A 19,614-nucleotide genomic window follows, 5' to 3' on the forward strand; every position below is an offset into this window, starting at 1 on the left:
TTGTAGAAGAAGAATGTGTGCACCTCAAGCATGATTCAGACCAAGCACAGTTTTCTAAACCCAGTCACAGGTGAATAGACAAAAATAATAGTAAATACAAAGAAGAGAGATATAATCTAAATCAGCGGTTTTCAAAGTGTGAGGCGCGCCTCCCCTGGGGGGCGCCAGAGGGTTTCAGGGGAGGCGCGGCGAGAGAAAAAAAAAAGAAGAAAAAAAAAAACTGTAAACATCTGGCGAGTGGCAAAATGGATCGATTTTTAATATCTCAAGTGAAAGTGAGAGAGGGCACAGAGTCTGGGGCGAGCAGAAAACGGAGGAAGTATGACCCTGATTATTTAAAGTTTGGTTTTTCATATATTGGTCCTGACGATGCTCAGCTGCCACAGTGCGTTATCTGTAAAGAGGTGCTAGCTAACGACAGTATGCGACCATGTAAACTCCGGCGTCACATTGAAACCAAGCACCACAGTTTAATGACCAAGCCGAGGGAGTTTTTTGACCTGAAACTTAAGGAATTGCGGTCACAGAAGAAAGTCATCGAGGCGTTTGGCACTGTGAATACCAGGGCAACCGAAGCATCATATCGCGTAGCGTTACGTATTGCGAAGGCGGGGAAGCCCCACAACATTGGTGAGACGTTGCTCCTCCCTGCTGCCAAAGATATGTGTTCGGTACTATTGGGCGAAGCTGCTGCTGCCAAGCTGGATGCCGTCCCGATTTCTGACAACACCATCCAGCGCCGCATCTCTGACATGGCAGCTGATGTCAAAGAACAGGTGCTGGACGCTATCCGTGAGAGCCCTTTCTTCTCCATTCAGCTGGACGAGTCCACTGATGTTGCTAACTGTGCACAGCTAATGGTGTATGTACGCTTTATTAAAGAGCTCGGTGTCCAGGAGGAATTTCTATTTTGCCACCCTCTGCCGGCTCGCACTACAGCCGCAGAAATCTTCAAGGCTTTGAATGACTTCATTCAGGAAAATCATATTGACTGGAGCCGCTGTTGTGGTATATGCACTGACGGTGCCAGGGCAATGACAGGCCGCCACAGCGGTCTGGTGAAACAGGTGCAAGCGGTTGCGCCCGCCGCTGTTTGGTCACACTGTATCATCCATCGCCAGGCTTTGGCCACCAAGAGGATGCCCAAAGAGCTGCGCGCGGTCCTGGATGAGGCAGTAAAAATTGTCAACCTAATTAAATCACGCGCCATGAACGCCCGTCTCTTCTCCATCCTCTGCAATGAGATGGGCGCTCACTTCCATCAACTGCTCCTGCACTCCGAGGTCCGGTGGCTGTCGCGGGGCAAGGTCCTCACCCGCTTGTGTGATCTGCGCGAGGAAGTCCTCATGTTCCTGGCCGAAATCAACTCCCCACTGGTGAAGCATATGGAGGACGCAAAGTGGGTTGCAATGCTGGCCTATCTGTCTGATATTTTTGACCGGATAAACACACTGAACACCTCTCTGCAAGGCAAAGAGTGCAACGTCTTTTTGGCGCACGATCAAGTCTCTGCATTCAGGAAAAAGTTGGATCTGTGGTGTGCTCGTGTTGAACGGGGCTCAGTGGAAATGTTCCCAACCTTGGAGGATGTTGTGGAGAAGACAGGACTCCAACTGGACTGTGTGCAACAAGTGGTCATTGCACATTTGAAGGGGTTACGTGAGCAGTTTGGAGACTATTTTGGGGAGGAGACCGTGGCAAATCAGTGGGTGAGAAATCCGTTTTCTTTTCCTGTGACACCGTGTGATGGACTGACTATGCAAGAGGAGGAGGCCCTTGTCGAGCTGAACTCTAATATGGACTTGAAACAAAGGATGAGTGAGGTGTCACTTGCACACTTCTGGCTGTCTGTGGAGACCGAGTTCCCCCACCTCACCAAAAAGGCTGTAAAGGTGTTCATCCCCTTCACGTCTACCTACTTGTGTGAGTGTGGGTTTTCCGCATTGACAATGATTAAAAGCAAGTACCGGTCACGGCTGCGGGTAGAGGATGATCTGCGTTTATTCCTTTCCACAGTGCATCCCCGCATCAACCGCCTGTGCGCATCAAAGACACAGACTCATTGTTCCCACTAAAATAGAGGTGAGCAAAATAAGGTGGCAAGATTCGTTTATTGCCGTCATGGAAAGGATTTACGCATGATGTTGAGACCGATATGAAAAGCAGCGCTGTACATGCGCGCAGTGATGATAAAAATCACTGACGTTGATCTGTTTATTATTTGATTTGAGGAATTGCAAAAAGAGGCCTTAAAATGAATGTATTCAAAAATATATTTAAAAAAACAAGCTACTGTTAAAATCTGGAAAAAAAATGTTAAAAACATAGGCTACAGATGTTAAAATGTGTTTGAAAAAGATGTTGAAAACATACAGATGTTAAAATGTGTTTGAAAAAGATGTTGAAAACATACAGATTGTGTTTAAAATGTTTTTTAAAAAACATACAGATGTTAAAATGTGTTAAAAAGATGCTGAAAACATACAGATGTTAAAATGTGTTAAAAAAAGATGTTGAAAACATACAGATGTTAAAATGTGTTAAAAAAAGATGTTGAAAACATACAGATGTTAAAATGTGTTTAAAAAAGATGCTGAAAACATACAGATGCTAAAATGTGTTTAAAAAAGATGTTAAAAACATACAGATTGTGTTTTAACATTTTTTTTAAAAACATACAGATGTTAAAATGTGTTAAAAAAAAAGATATTTAAGCACATACACAGATAAAGATGATTAAAATGTTTTAAAAATATGTTTAAGAACATACAAACATGTTTAAGATGTTTATAAAAATAAAGATGTGTATAACATTTATTGTTTAAAACCTTTTTTAAGCCTGTGTGGAACATACAAAGCAACAACAATAACAGTAATAATAGCAATAATAATTAGGGGGGGCGGTATGCTTTTGAGTTCTCTTAGGGGAGGCTCACTATCCCACACTTTGAAAACCCCTGATCTAAATGATAAAAAGTTTTTGGCAATGTCATTTATTATGTTACTTTTTTTTACTTTGTGCAGTCTACAGAGTATTTTGCAAAAAGCCTATTAAAAAGGTATCATTCTTTTATTGGAGGCAATATTTTATGTTTCATAATATATCTGTCATTACGGCCTTCATTATATGATGCTTTAAAGTCTGTTTTAGTCACGACATGCCTGTGTTGAAAATTTGATGAAAAAAAAATGATGTTTGAGATATTATCACTGATGAGGGTTTACAGACACAAGATGAAGTAATATGGTCATCCTGACAGCTGTTATTGTTGGATAACTTCACAGGAAAGCAAAAATTGCAACTCTTTGCTGTTCATGTAGTTAATATGTCCAACAAGAAGCCGAGCAAGCTGAAGTGTTGGCATGCAAATCTATTTTAGGGTGTGTCTGCTCCCATTTAAGGCCCACTTGGTAAAACAGTACTAAACAACTGTGCCTGTGCACAGTTTTTAATATATCACATTGCACATTTCTGTCTTTGTGCATACACAGAGTTTTAGCTGTCAATCTACACAGGTTTTATGCATCTAGGCTCAGATTTACTTGTTTTTATTGGATAGCTTTTCAGCTATGCCACGGCTAAACCTAAGAATAGTAGTGCTTTTAAAGCCGAACTTGTTTCATTGCACACAATATCTTACTGACACTGAATGTTATCACAGACACAGATTTGTTCACTCAGATACACCTTTCAGCCCACATACACCCTGTATCACCAATTTTACTGATTCCATTCTCCCACAAGGTGAACTCAGCCCACCATTCATGCATTTTAGCTTTTTTCTTCTTCTCAAATAACTTTATTCCCTTCCTCTATTTCCCCTCACATAAATTATCTCACCCACTATATTTCCACAAATCATTTGGTGAAATAAAATTGTAAAAGGAGTATAACTTACAGGTTTTTGATTCAGTTGTTTTAAAGTAATTGTGTTGGAATTACTTTTGCAGTTACTAATGCAAATTCCACCTTTAGTAAGACCAGGACAAACTCAGAATCTATCTGTAATGTGCATTTTGACAGTAGCATGATCAAGTGTAAAGGGTCGTTTGCTCTTTAACCTGTGCAGATGATTTAGGAGGGCTGGTCACACTCTGATTTCATTAAATACGCTTCACCTATTCCCTTGCTTCATTAATGAATGAGAGAGGTAGGTTAAAGATAGCACTATGCTAATAGGTTACGTGTGAGACAGGGAAAGATCGAGGTAGACGCACAGGAAGAGGACGGGAGAGAGGTAGAGTGAAAGAGGGAGGGTGGGAGGGTAATCTAGCCAGGATTCAGAAGTCATTAAGGTCAGTTAAGATGAGGTCTCATGTTGCCACTATGGCACCTGGCTCATCAGTGCAGAGCTGTGCACACCAGGGAGAAGGAGGTGTGTGTGTGTGTGCAAAAAAAGATATCAAGGATGGAGGAAGTGGGCTTGCATATGGAGCATGCACTGCATGTACTGTATGTAACAAGGACATCAAAAGCATTGCTCAATATGAAATGATGAGAATCTACAAACACTAACCCCAATCCTTTACATGAACAAAATAATTCTATAGTTGCTGAATTGATCCAGATCCATGAACCGATTCTAGTCGCTGACTGAATTGTACGTTTTTGGAGTACCCATAATCCTGCTGTCAGCAGCACCTGCAACTGAATTTTAAGATCTGCCTCTTTTATGCTTAAAAAAGTCATAGTTTGCTTATTCCCCAAAGAGTTTACGTGCAAAGATATTTCTCCTCATCTGTTCAGGGAAGAAACAGATATTTGGTTATGTTACAGCTTTTTACTGATGATTCTGTGACAGACGTGCTTCAACCTTGAGGAAATATCTTCTATCAGGAGCAATGAGCAAGACTTTTGCTTCTGAAACCAAAGTTGTCGGAAATAGCTGCTATCACTTTGGACATAAGAGTCACAACATGTAAACGCAACTGAACACAGACTTCAGACCGTGGGCTCCACCACCACTGTCAACACACCAAACTGGTGAATAAATTGCAAGGCGTTTATCTTCTCGGTATAGTTAGAGACTTGCACAATGCATGCCAAGAAGCACAGCCCTTTCTAAGTAAACACATAATTACTAAATTAATTCCTCTGAGGAGAGCTCCATCAGGTCTACATGCACTATTATGTCTTGCAAGTATGATTTAAAAAGAAAAAGAAAAAAAGTTTGTAAACATTCATTAGAAATGGTAAATTTACACAGAGCTCATAAGAGAAATCACAAGCTGTGGTTTGGATGAAGAACTGAATATTTTTGGAAACAAATTATAAATGTCAGAGATACTGTTTTTATAATAAAATAATAAGACCTCTTGTACCTACAGTTTAACTCAAAATTATTAACACAACATTAAGCAAATCAGACTTTTTAAAAAAGGGACTAAAAATTTGGATTCAATTCAGGTGAATTTTTATTAAAGTCACTTGTAGTAAGAGTTATAAATTCCAGCATAATAAATCATCAGGACACCTGCAATAGTTGTGTGTCTCTTCAATGTTTTTTGGTTTTTTTTGTTCATATCACTAATCTAAGTTGTTTTTGTTTTCACAAAATTTTTAACAAACAATCTTGAAATTCTGATCAGTAATTTCTGTAAAAGAAGAAGATTAGAACCCTTCAGGTTAGTTGAGTTGACAGTTTTCTGTCAGTATGACTCCATCTCTACAGTAGCACTACAGTGAATACACAGTTATATTCATATTTAGGTTATTCAAAACAGCTACAACACAACAAGGGTGAGCACCTGCACACCATTCATACACCACATGACAAGGAAAAAAAACTTAACATAATGCTCAGATCATGACATGTATTAACTTTCATCTTCCACTTCCATAAAATATGAGCTGCAGCCACACATTACAGTCAGATATTTCTTCAGGCTTGTAATGTTACGTTATGTATTTTCATGTCCTACCTGTATGGATGGAAGCTATAAAAAATTTTGATAGTATATGAGCTATAAAGGACACCGCCACCAAAATATTCCGCTTTCTGTTGGTCCGCAAAAGCCACAGAGTGGGGCATGTATTAAAAATGCATCAAATGGATTCACAAGCAGAGGACTGAGGCTTTCATACTTCCATACTCCGTACTGTATCCATTTACAGTGCAGCGGAATTATTATGAAAAGCGCTGAAATTCATTTAGGCATTTGCATCTTCAGAGGTGACTGTGATTTCAGTATGTGTGTGTTTGTTTATGCATGAGTCTTCATTGTGTGAGAAGTGGTGTGAGATGCTGTAGTTATGCGACTTTATCACTTTCTAACCTTTATGTGACAACTCAATGTAACAAAAGGCAGAACGATTGGAAGAGGGAGGAGTGACATGCAATTTGATCACAATTAATGTGTCCTGATCTGCACAGCTACTGCTCAAAACATTTAGTGGGTATACCCGTATATGAGGATCTGAGATGGTTTATTGAAATATCAATCAATTTTGCATGACAACATGAAGTATTTCAGTTATTTTTAAAGAAAGATTTTAATCACTAAAATTTGAGGATTTTAAGCACAGTACTGTATGTCAATACATTTCAAATTGAGCTCTGGTAACTCATTGTGGTCATGTTTTACTACAATGTTTCTACTTAAAGTTTGACAGAATACAACAGCTGCATGAGAAAGTGGAGTAATGAAGGAAGTGTTTTTATTACGGCTACTTGAATTAAGTAACAGGAAACACACACGGTTTTATTTTAAGCAGAAAGGTGCACCCATGCATGTACACACACGCACTCTGTGTGATTGTATAATTGTCTTGCAGAAGATAGTGTACTTATCTAGGCATTATGTAAGATGTAGGCCAACACTATGAGGAGGACATATATGTACTGAGTGTCCTCAGACAGATTTACCCCCACTAGAATGAACTAAGCTCCAACTAGTATACCAACATTTTGTATCGACACCGGTACCAACATGTATTTCAATACCTTTCGATTCTTTTCTAAATAAAAAGAGAACACAAAAAATGTAATTCTTGACTTTATTTTAATAGAAAATCTTAGAACTATAACATATACATCAGTAAATAATCAGTAAATCAGTAAACAATCACTGCTGCTGCAGGTTTAAAATTGAAATTACCATCAATATTAATTTCTGAACTCTTCCTAAGTTAAAATATTAGTGTTCTGTTGTTTAAAAATGAATTTCAACTTGTTTTATTTGTATTATTTTTTTTGTTATTTTGACCAGTTATCATTTTTGGGAGAAATTGTGATCAGTAGTTTATAGAATGAAACAAAAACGTTCATTTTACTCAAACACACACCTAGCCAGTGATGGGAATAACGGCGTTAAAATAAACAGCACTACTTTTTTCAGTAACAAATAATCAAGTAAATTACTGTTTCCCCCGTTACAACGCTGTTACTGTTATTGGCGCTAGAGTTCTCAACGGGCCTGAAAATTACAACCCGAACCGACCAGACCCGCGGGTTATTAAGCCCGGACCCGACGGAGCCCGACAGACCAGCATTAATCATCTACCCGAACCCGGCCCGGCCCGAAAAAAAAGAAAAAAAAAGCGGCGTGGTTTCTTTGCAGCGGGAGGTGCCGCAGCACTCGTCTTCTGCCTCACCTCACGTCATCTGGCCCCTCCAGTATCAGCCCTCTAACGGGCGGGACTTAACGTACTGCTCTAGGCTACAGTTGCCGTTTGATCCGCGGGCAGCGGGCGCAATTGATTCAATTTGCGCCGCGGGAACGGTGCGCCTTTGTGGATATTTATCCACCAACCAGTGCGCGTGCTGTTGACGCACAGCTGCAGCTGTGGATCGTTGGCATTTTCCGGCAGTAATGTTTCAGTGGTTCTGCCCACAGCAGCACAAGATGCAGACTGGGATGTTTGTCTGAGACTCACATATGAACAAACAACAATTTACACCATAAATGTGTTTTATGAGAGAGGAAAAAAGGAAGCCCGAGGTCCGACCCGACCCCGGCCCGAACCCGCGGGTCCAGTCGGGTCTGTCGGGCTGGCCCGGCCCGTTGAGAACTCTAATTGGCGCCGTTACTCAGCGTTACTTGACTCCAGATGTACCATCAGGAAATAGGCCTAATACACCCGTTTAGAGAGGAACGAAGTCTGGTCGCCTTTTTCTTTCAACCCTCCGCCTGGCCACGTGCATTTGTTTACAACGAAGCCGGGGAGAAATCAATACATGGAGCCGTGAATGACGTAGGCTAACTGTCATAAACAAAAGATTACGGGTTACGGAGTGCATTTGTGTCACGGTGCTGCAGAGGCGAGAGCTGGGACACCGGAGCGGTGGCCAGGTACTACACTGATGTTGCAAGGTTGGTTTTCAGCCATGAGACGCCAGAGGAAGACAGAGAGCCTCCATTCTCAAGTCATGTAATTAACATCACAATTACTCCAGAGCTTTTTAATTAAGGTAATAATGTAGCATAGCCACGGGAAAATCCTGCTTTGTTCCTCTGTCAGTGTAGCCTACGTTATACACATTATTTTCAGTTCATCAACCGTTCGGAAAAAGCCCTAATCACTCCGTCTCTTCCACACGCCGCTGATCCAAACAACTGATGGTGGAGTGATACAGCACAACGCGGTGTTATCCCGACTCTTTGTATTGGAAGCCCAAGAATAAACCAGAGAAGTCTTTTGTACAAAAGTAGTAGAATTTACTCAGGTCACAGATACATTCTTCTTCAGCAGTTCTTCAAAGTGTTCTGCCCAGCGTTTAAGTTGGTCTTCTTTTTTTTCCCCTTATCCTTCACTGGTCTTTGTGGCTTGCTGTATTTACCAGACAGCTTTCTGGTGGATTGTCTCTCTCAATAGGTTCACGTTGTATTTCTTCCTGTTTCCCGTTTCCTCCATCTTGTTCTTCTTGAGTTTGAGCTTAGCGGTTAGCAGATAATGGTCTGATGCTACGTCTGCTCCTCTTTTTACTCTCACATCATGTAGTGATCTCATAAAGAAATCCGTTGTTTTTTGTTGTATGTCACTTAAATTGGGGAAACTCTGATCTTGTTTTGTTTCTGGCCAGAATATTAATTATTTTCATCATGGCTGTCAGCAGACTTCACTGAGACATTTTCTCAGTTAAAAACAGCCACAGAAAACTGCACACATGGGTCTTTTCGTTGACATCAGTAGGAAGCCGATGAGGGGCGTCGCAGCTGGCAGTGAGACAGGCGAGACACTGTTTTATTTCCTGCTGTAGCGCTGTTATTACGTCACTTTATTAAGTTGTAATATTTTTTCATGGCTTGTTTTTCGGAGAAGTGAAGCTCCACCTGTGGAGCAGCAACCGGAACATCACAGAGGCAGCAGCCGGTCTGCAGAGCTGCTCGGCCGGCCAGCCTATGTCATCATCCCGGGGGACAAAGTGATCGCTAATTAACTTACTCGCAGGTTTTTAGAGGTTTACTGCCAGCTGGTTAAATTATTTTTAGGAGATAAATGCTGGTCTCATTGATGAAATCTAACAATTGTGGCAGTCGCATTAGTTTGTTTGAATGAAAAATGAAGCTTCATGTGTGTACTGGACAGAGGAGCGGCGCTGCCTCGGGGCCGATCAGTCTGAATTACATTTTATTTTATTAAGTTATATGTTACTGTACACAGCAAAGATACTTAAATACTCTAAACCGTCTTTGGTTACGGTTAGAGGAACAGCATTGTGGGATACAGCATACACAATGTAGACTGGTCAGATGCATACTGGAGATATTTTCCGGATTTAATTTACTCTGCAGGTAGAACAAACAAATATGTTGTCCCCACACACACACACACACACACACACACACTGAACTGATGGATATTTGTCAAACAACTTTGTGAATTTCCTTATGTATCAGTGGCACTCAGCCAAAGTCTTAGAAGAAATATTAAAGGATAAATGAAAGTGGAAAGGTGTCATCACTAAATGCCTGGGGAGAACACTTGGCTTGACATTGATGTAGCAACATCAAGCAGTTTTATTATTGTTCACACAAACAGAAACAACATTCACAATGCCACCTGATGAGGAGTGACATGTTCTTCTTTTATTATTGAACCAATTACCTCATGCGTACCACTGACAGATGCATTCATGAATTTCAAATGTTCTCCTGGCCTCCCCGTGCTACCACCTACAAGGCTTGAATCCCTGAGGCAGGTGAGTGGAGCATTTGAGCTTGAAAGTCACTGAAGCATCTAAATAGAAAACTAAGAATTATCACATGCATTCTTGTAATTTTATACAAAAATGTTAGTATAGTATGGATTTAAAATACACATGTTACAGATGTTTCCATTTCAATCCTAATTGTATTTCATGTCCTGCATCTCACAATACTGTCAGTCAATATCAGTAAAATCTTCTATTTCCACTGCAACAGGTATATGTTTGATAGCCCCCACCCTCAAAACACCAATGAAATGTTATTTAGTTACTTATTTTATGTATGTGATGTGTTCACAAGATAATCCTGTTGATAAGACTAAGGATTATACTCCAATAATCCAATTATTCCAACATTCTCAAAATTTCCAATTTCCATAGTGCTGTGCTTGTCAAATACAAGTCAGGTTGAGTTTTAATTAAGAAATAGGTTTAGGCAACAAGGACTACAAACTAAGGTTATGGTAATAATGAGGCCTATCACTTACAAATTTGAGCCAACGTGAAGTTGAACAGATAAACAACATGAGACCATTGGATTTCTTGCCTATACATAGATATGACAGAAAGTAAGAGCACAAATGGGGCCTTTACCTTGTAAAATATAGATGTATTTCCTTGGAGAACTGGATTTCCCCTTGGTCAAAAACAGTAGCCAAAACACCTGCTATCCCAAGAAGAGAAGTTGGGTAGAAACATACTTACCCACACAGCCTTTTTTATTATCTGGCCTTATTTGTCAGAATGAAATCATTTCCTGGTGACATTAACAATAAATGTCTATTGAGCTGCCTCCACATGCTTTCTGGTTTAAGTTGAAATACTGTAAACAGAGCCGCAATGGGCACCATGGGTGTGCTTCAATGCTGACAGCTATGGAGCTCATAGAAATATATTGAAACAGGTTACAAGCTTTTCAGGTTAAGTTAAGATCATTTCACACAGCTTTTTTATTAACAACATAGTCCTGAAATACGATTGATAGAAGTGGTTCCCATTTGTGCTGCACTGTCCCTGAAGGCTGTAAAAAAAATGTGACAATCATGTTTCTCTTGATATACGGTGAATGGCGTTGAAGTGATAGTAGTACACAGGACTTGTTTACTTTTTATTGCCAATTTAGCACAGAGCATATGAACGGATCTTACAATACTTTAAAGGGTATTTCTGGGCTGTACAAAAGTAAAAAATAAAATAAATAAAAGACTTCCTTCCTTTTCCACAGACCATCCCTTTACAATGTCACATTAAAGTTGAAGCATGTAGAAACGTTTACTCGGTCATTGCAACATATTTAAAACTTGCATGTGCCCTGCAAACATTTTTAAAAAACAATAATAATTTGTTATTGGTTCTTTTGGAAAAATGCATGGCCGTTTGTAATTAATACAAGGAAAGTGAACTGTACTCTCAATCGCCGTGGCTTCACGCTCCTTGCACTTGTGTATACATAGCCCATTAAAGTGAACATGATCACATTTGGCCACGCCGTATGTTAATCTAGACCAATCTATTCCAATTAAACCTAATCTAATCTCATCTAATCTACTTCTGAAGCAGCATACATTTACAGGGAAGCTGGAATGTATTTCATTTTAGCTGTAAAACCACTGCACAAGAGGTTTTTTGCTAACTTGAACATGGAAGTGAAAATGACGGGTGAGATGTATTAATAAAATGATTAACACTGACTTTTTCTGTATTTCAAGGGTTTCAATATTAACAGGGTCAAATTTTTGGCTGTAGAGGCTTGGTGTGGGTAATCTCTTCCACCCCTCCACATCAGTAGGGCAATTATAATTTATTGCACCCATATGAGGAGCGTAGCTCGGCTCGTTATGCCATAATCAGATTTTTACATTAATATTTTTCAACCTCAGAAGAGATATTTCTCATGTTATTTACACTCATTATTGTAAAGGTTAAGCCCTGAAATGCTTTGTCCCATTCATTTGTCTCTTCTGTCAGTAATGCAGGTCTACTAATCTTTTGTTTGGGCCTCTAATGCATTAGGATAAGAAAAAGAGGAGATTGTGATTTATTAGATACACTGGCTTTTGTGCACATAATAAATTCAGAGAGCATGTCCTGACATCTGATTACGAACTAAATGGTATGTATTGCTAGCCTGACAAGCCAGACTATATCATTAAAATGTATAGTCTGGCAACGACCAGTAGACCTCGGCTCAATCCAGGGGGCGGGATGAAGGCTGTCTTTCAAACTGCCTCTGCACGCAATAGGGTAGCGCTACGACTAATCAGAGCAAAGAGCAGGATGACGTTCGCCTGACAAGCCAATTAAAATGTATGTCGTCATCGCGTTAAGCCCGCCCAACTACTCAATAAACAGATAGAGCGCTGTGATTGGTGAACACAAACGGTGTTCGAGACTCAAAAAGTTCCTATGGCTCGTTTCTAGACCCACCTACGGAGCAAATATATTTGCTGCTGCTAGGGTGCGTCTAGATTTCTAGGCTAATGTATAAGACATTCCACATACATTGTTTTGACTCAGTGTGTCCCATAAATTATCACTATCATCTGATATACATACAACTCGGATTTTAAGATGCATAATGCCTTTTACATTTTTCAGTGAACTATGTAGAATATTGCAATATATCGCAAAATTTGGATATCGCAATATCGTGATGCGTATCTTATCGTGAGGTCCTTGGCAATACCCACCCCTAGTATGGGAACCTGAGATGGACTTTTTCTTTTAACTATCCTATGACATTTTTAGATTATTCGATTAATAAGGTTGCAACTCTAACTGACAGAGACATAGTTGTTCTGCCCTCGTCAAAGAGTCCCCTTCTTATCCTCGGCTCATAACTTATACATAACTCATTCACACACTGTCGCTGATGTCAGAGGGTTTTATTCTTCACCACTGATTTACAGTGATAGCATAGGAATAGGTAAAACTGAAATTGAAAATAACACAAAATACACAATTATTGTACAGACCTCACCAACAGGGTTTTCCGCAGCGCTTTCCTGTTAAGGCGGCCGCCTTAACAACAAAGAGCTGCCACCTAAACTAACGTCCAAAAAAAAATAAAAATGTAGCGATATTCGCCGCCGCCGCCGCCGCCGCCCCCCCCGTCGGACGATGGCCGCATCCTCTCACACACATACACACCACAGAGAAGCGCGCATGCATAACAGCAGCGCGTGTTGAAAGCGAAACTTAATACGGCACGGCGTCCCTCCCCCGACGATCGATCCGCTCCACCCCCCCCCCCACAGATCCGGGCCGCCCCCCCCCCCCCCGTCAACAGATCCGCGGCGCCAACCCCCCCCGTGTCGACAGGTCAGACACCACCTTAACTAACAAATTTTCTGGGGGAAACACTGCTCACCAACATACATAATATTAGCGCATTTGGCTAACAGAGCTAGCTAAGAACAGCTAAGAAGCAATTCACATACTATTTTACTAAACATTAATTAACATCTGCATGAAACAAACATTTCCATGAATACGAGCGCCTCACTCAAAGTTACTCACAGACAATGCCTCGATTAACGCCCCAAGAAGGGTGAATGTCGACTGTCCCCGCGCTCAGTTCCACAATGTGCTCATGAAACAGAAAATTCAAGATGGCCGCCTACATAAACTAAAGGCATGGCATGAGGCCCACACAAGAACTAGCACCACCTAGTAGCTGCAAAAATAAATAAATCGTTGGTTCCACCCAGGTCAGAACAATAGTATGCTGTTTCTTTGCTCGGCTCGGTGTTTGTATCATAACTACAATAAATAACTTTACAATAATAAATAAATTGTGCAAGTTACCAGAAACCTCGAGAGAAACAAGATCTTATTTTTAAAATGTGGATAAGTTACCAGAAAGTTTGGAGAGTTAAAGAAAACTTTGACCCTTCACAGTAAGATTAAAATGATATTTCATCTTTTGTAATTAGGAGTTAGATTTACACCACATCACACGAAGATGTATGAAAAGTTGAACATCATGACTTTTAGGGCAAAATATGTTGGGGGGTTTCAGCCAGAGGCCAAAAGCTACAAGCAATTTTGGATTTCTAATATATCAGAGCTGTTGTTGAGCTGTTTTCATGGTGTCCAAAATTGCTAGCAGCACCCCTGCTTCTGGCTATCAACTCTCTGACAGCCAGAAACAGGCTAAGTTCTCAGTGCTTGGTAGCATGCAAAATCATCTGTTTCATTTCAGACAATGTGAAAAGAGAAGCAGGACTTTAATCCAGGCTTGTGGATGTCATGCAATCTACTGTATGTGAGCGTCAGGCGGCTATAATGGGTTATTTATGCCGAGGGGTGATGAGGCAAAAAATTATTTACACACCATAGGGGTAAACCTGTTTAAAATGTCTCTTAGAAAGGAGGAGGAACCCCTGGGTGAGTTTGATACAGCTATGCAGAGCAGTGCTGGAGAAATCTTCTGAGCTGTGGCACACAATTAAAAGACCAATGTGTAGACTACAAAATATAAATGAGAGCAGAGCTATCCCAGGGCAATCTGCTGAAAATTCCTCATGAGCTGCCATTAAAAAAACAAGGCTTTTCCAAATAAAAAAGTCCCTAACAAGAAGAGCATTAACATTACAAGAAAATATTTCTCCTTCATTTGCCACCATGCAGTGTGTTTTTACTCGTTTTTAAAAAACATAATAAACAGCCTTCACCACATGCATGCAGCTGTAAAAATAAATAAATAAATAAAAATACAGCACACACACTCATACACAAAGACTCCAGGCCTGCAGCTTGGTAGAGCACTAGGCCTAATAGCCTTAGCCGTCAGCTCCTACTGTAGTTTTCCACCAGACAAAGGGATGTTTTGTCACACACACACAGTCACTGAAGTTTGCATCCAGACCTTTAACTGACTCTTCAGACTATTCAGACTATAGCAGTGAGCAGGGCCGGCTCTAACCATTTCGGTGCCTTAGGCAGATTACTCCTTGCTAACCAGGCACGTCTTTTTTCCAGTCAAGTCGTCATGGAAACATGACTCTCTGCCAGTGGTTGAGCGTTTGGACCATGCGTGAAAACAAATGTGTGTGAACGCGAACTGTAAGAGCTGAAAAATGAAACAATATATCCCTTGGTCTGCATGAGTGAACACACCCAGTTACCACTGGAGTATGTGGAGTCTAAGTCTAACGTGCTAAGCAGATACATAGTTTGCAATGAAGATGCATCGACAACTGTACAATCAATCCACCTCAAAGGTTATTCCATAGTCTGGACAGTATTTATCTTAATTGTTTTGGATTGTTACAATAAATATTAAACATACAGTTGCATAAAGCAAACACATTTGTCCATGTCGGTGAGAGTATTAAACATTTTAAAAATATCCCTTTTAAGGTACATTTAGAACAGATAAAAAAATCAGTGATTAATGGTGACTAAAAATTTTAATTGATTGACAGCCATAAATAAAAGACATTATTTCATTTCTTATTTTCAAGACCAAACACAATGGCAGGGAGCCAATGGGAATAGTGACTGGCGGTGCCTCTCAGGCAGATGGCGCAACCATCCAAATGGCCTATGCCTAGAACCACCACGCAGCGCTATAGGGAAATCAGGGCCTATGTCTTTCTATTGGACAAAGACTGCAAATTAGCTGAAGCTAGACGTCTTGTATGCATCGCATTTTTCATTCTTTGTGGCAATGTTGTATGTATCGTCCCTGCAAAATAAACATTAAAATAAAAAAATAAAATTGCATATAGGGACATTGACACACTTTGCTATTCTCCATTTTAACCTCTGGATCTCCATTTATATTTGTCTGAAATGTTCTGTTGATTCAGCAGGCAGAGAGCAGGAAATAGAAGACTATATGCTGTGGGAGACTCAAGGTGATCATCAGCATCAACCTTTATGTAACCAAAAATTGCTAAGAAAACATAGGCAATGGCCTCAGAAGACAACCTCTAACTCTCTGTCCCAACTGCATGATACCCAACACTTATGCAGTAGTTCAGTTGTCTTTGTGCGTCTTTTGCAAGAAAAGAAATTACATCACTATGTTGTCTGGAGAGGAAATTACTAAATTAATTTCAGTGAAAATGATGATCAGTCAGGAGCTCCCAGTGGCTACACGAAATGCGCAGGATTTGCTGCGAGATGTTCTTCCATGTTTACGTCATACATTCAATGGTTTACAATGACGAACGAACATCTTGCAGCAAATCTCAGCCCATGCGCACAAACATCAATACAGCCACTGGGAGCTACTACTACAACAAGGCTATGAATAGAGATCAAAATATTTTTTTCCGAACAACTTTTTCATGTTTTCAGGACACTTGGGTCAGTACGGACGAGCAGTATGGAGGTATTTGGATGTTTCATAGTGTGTGTTTTGGACGTTTCAAAAGTGAGCTCTATCCGCTACCATTATATGAATCCGTTTATCAGCTGGACCGCCCCTGGGACTCCAAAAGTGTTTCGATAACTACGGAAGTTCTCAAAACCCTTCCTTGGCATGACGGTGAGTAGAAAATTGGTGAATTATTGATTATGGGTGAAGTATCCCTTTAAGAATCATTCCAGTCGTATTCTCATGCATCAGTACCAACTTCAGTGAAGGTACTGTATTAGCTCTACAGGCTCTACAGACTCTGCAGGGTCTATGCAAAGTGTGTGGCTTTGAAACATGATTTGGTTGATGACTTAAGTTAGAAAAATCAACGAACTTACTGGTGTTTAGACACTAATAAATATTTCCCTGTCTACTTTTAACAGCATAGTTGTTGGATAGGACATCAGCAGATATGCGGTGTTAATGGACCGGAAGGGATCAAAGAAAAGTTTTACTGTCATCGTACATATCTGCCTAGCCCATGTCAGTAATTTGAACCTACACTGCCTTATGTCTTTACACTGTGCTCTGGGTGAGAACTCACAACTCACCATGTGTAGAGAACCTTAAGACCAACATACAAACTCTCACAACTTTTTTTTTTATTTTTTACAAAAGCCACCCAAAGCTGCAATATCTAAATGAGCATCGTTGTGTGTTGACAGGTCGGCACATTAGAATATGCCACTGCCAGTGTTAATACGCATCAACTGTCCAGATAAGCAGCAATCGCATCCAGAGCATGCTTTCCAAATCAATTGACATATTATCTGATGGAAATTTCTGTGACGTGGCTGTTGTGCTGCATTTCAGAGTTAGTCTGCAGTTTGGACTTGGGACAGGTGTCTCTCAGCTGAGTGAGAAAGACAAACAGGTGGAAAAGCTGAAACAACCCAGTCTCCATGCACTTGGATTGCAAGGTTGTATATGTTTATTGGCATTTAATGGAGATTTGTGGGTTAAACACACCATCTCTTGTGATGAGGGCTGCGAGTAAGTTGAGTTAACAGCCACCAGTGCCTGTTCCTGAACACTGTTTTTTTGTATGTGTCACTGTGCTGCTGTAATTTAACCAACACTCCAACAGCATCAGTAAAACAAAGACTGAAGTGAGGAAGCAAAAGTTTGGCTCACACACACACAGACTGAGGTTACTGATCTTTTAGTCAGCGGGTTTCTACACCTCTTACATACCCCCAACATTGCACTTGTTTTTTTAACATATAGTTCTGAGCTTTGCTTTATGACCATAGAGAAATGGCTCTCGGGGAGTTTTAGCGTGCACAAAACGCACACACACTTTAAGATGGAAGCACGTCGTACATAAGTGGGTACATGTCATACATGCACCACTAGCACTTAAACATTAATTCTAATATGACTTGCACAGATACAATCATAAGAAAATGCAGTTTATGTGTGAAACACACTCTCACTCACATATACACACACACACACACACACACACACACACACTTAGAGAAAATGGCAACCATAAATAAATGTGGCCTGTCTCCTGTCTTGTTGTCCAGAGGCAGAATTTGTGTTGGCACATGGAGAGCTTTAATGCCAGTCTCTTCACTCCAGTCTCTTGTGAGCTCTATCTACTTTATCTCTGTCTGCTGTGCAAGGACAGTGTTACCATGTGTGTTTCTCGTGCTCACAGGCTTGCCATTTCTCTCTGCCTCTTTCCTTGTATTCTTTGTCTGTCTCTATTTTGCTACTACTTTTTCTCTTCTGACAAGCTGCCATTTGTCTTGACATTGTCTCTTCTAGTAATATTTGTAAGGCATCATGGTCATGAGTTCTTAGGAAACAGGGACACACAGTATTATTAAGTTTAGCGCATAAAGACCAAGTGTCAATCATCACTAAAAATGCTTTTCTACCAATAAGTCCCAACATTAGAGCTGGATAGGTCAGGATGAAATCACTTAATCTAACAATAGAGGACAACAAAACTAAAGTCACGTACTACTGATTTGCGTTTTTTTTTTAAATCGTGCATGTCTGTGGACCTGTGCGCAGTGGACGTATGTTGCTGTGTCAGGCAGGTGTTTCCCACAGAGCTCTGCCACGTTTGGTGGCAGCCCTAAGTGGAAAGATGTCGTCTCCGAGATGTAGAATGTGTATTATAGAAGAGAAACACACATTTCAGGACTGCTGACTTGTATCATCAAAACAGACAAATGTAATCAAAGAAGGCTGAAAATCACTGGACTTGTCTGTTGGGATTATACAAATCAACAGTGTAAAGTAGAGCTGTCAAGATGTATGCAGTAGTTAATTATTGCGTATACGGTACCTATCACTCCTATTCCAATGTACAGGTGCATTAGAATATCATGGGAGAGTTTATTTAGGCCTATGTCAGTAACTCAATTCCTGATGAAGACCCAAGTGGTCGAAACGTTGTCTTTATAATAAATTCTTGGGAGCTCGATTATAGCAGTTGTGCGGACATCGTTTGTTTTTTCTTCTAGTAACTCAATTCAGCCAATAAAAGTTAAGGAAGATAGTGTTCCACAAGAACAGATATCAGTTGACAACTTTGTATTGTCAGTGAACCAATGTCTACGTATCACGACTTGCCAAAGACAGTAGTTAAACCTTTGTCACCACATATTTTCTGACTCTCTTTCCTCTTCACTAAATGAGACTCACATTTGACCATAATACCTCTTATTCTGAATACTTCAGCATAGAACATGGCACATTCATATTGAGATAATCACTATAATTAGATTTTGTCCATATTGCTGAACTCTCCTGTCATGTGTCTGGGTCTGTTCTTTCAAGAGGCATTAAAACGAACAAGGCGTGCAGCAGTCGTTTTATTTGTATACGCTAGTCCTGATGTTTCCGGGGTACAGTATAACAGCTTAAAAAGCAAGTTTGTGTCAATCATTCCCTTTCTCCACAGTGACACATTAAACATGTTGTGAAAGAGGTTATTAATTGCACTGGATGCTTTTCTGAAACTCTGCCACAGAGCAGCCCTTTTTATTCCGAAAAGAAAGAAAAAGTTGTTAAAAAATAATGCTTATTCATTTGCACCAAAACTTCTTGGTGTACACAAATGCACAGTACATAAGT

At 40.3% G+C, this 19,614-nt stretch overlaps 1 protein-coding gene across 1 annotated transcript; it reads left to right on the forward strand.

Moving 5' to 3' along the window:
- The first annotated feature begins 422 nt into the window (after positions 1-422).
- Positions 423-2,075, forward strand: LOC146991775 (zinc finger BED domain-containing protein 5-like). The gene has a single exon (XM_085789106.1). The coding sequence runs from the start codon at positions 423-425 to the stop codon at positions 2,073-2,075; it is 1,653 nt and encodes a 550-aa protein (XP_085645232.1).
- Positions 2,076-19,614: the final 17,539 nt, after the last annotated feature.

This window comes from Trachurus japonicus, chromosome 1 (assembly GCF_045865225.1).
Source record: "Trachurus japonicus isolate A0001 chromosome 1, Traja_1.0".
Taxonomy (NCBI): Eukaryota; Metazoa; Chordata; class Actinopteri; order Carangiformes; family Carangidae; genus Trachurus; species Trachurus japonicus.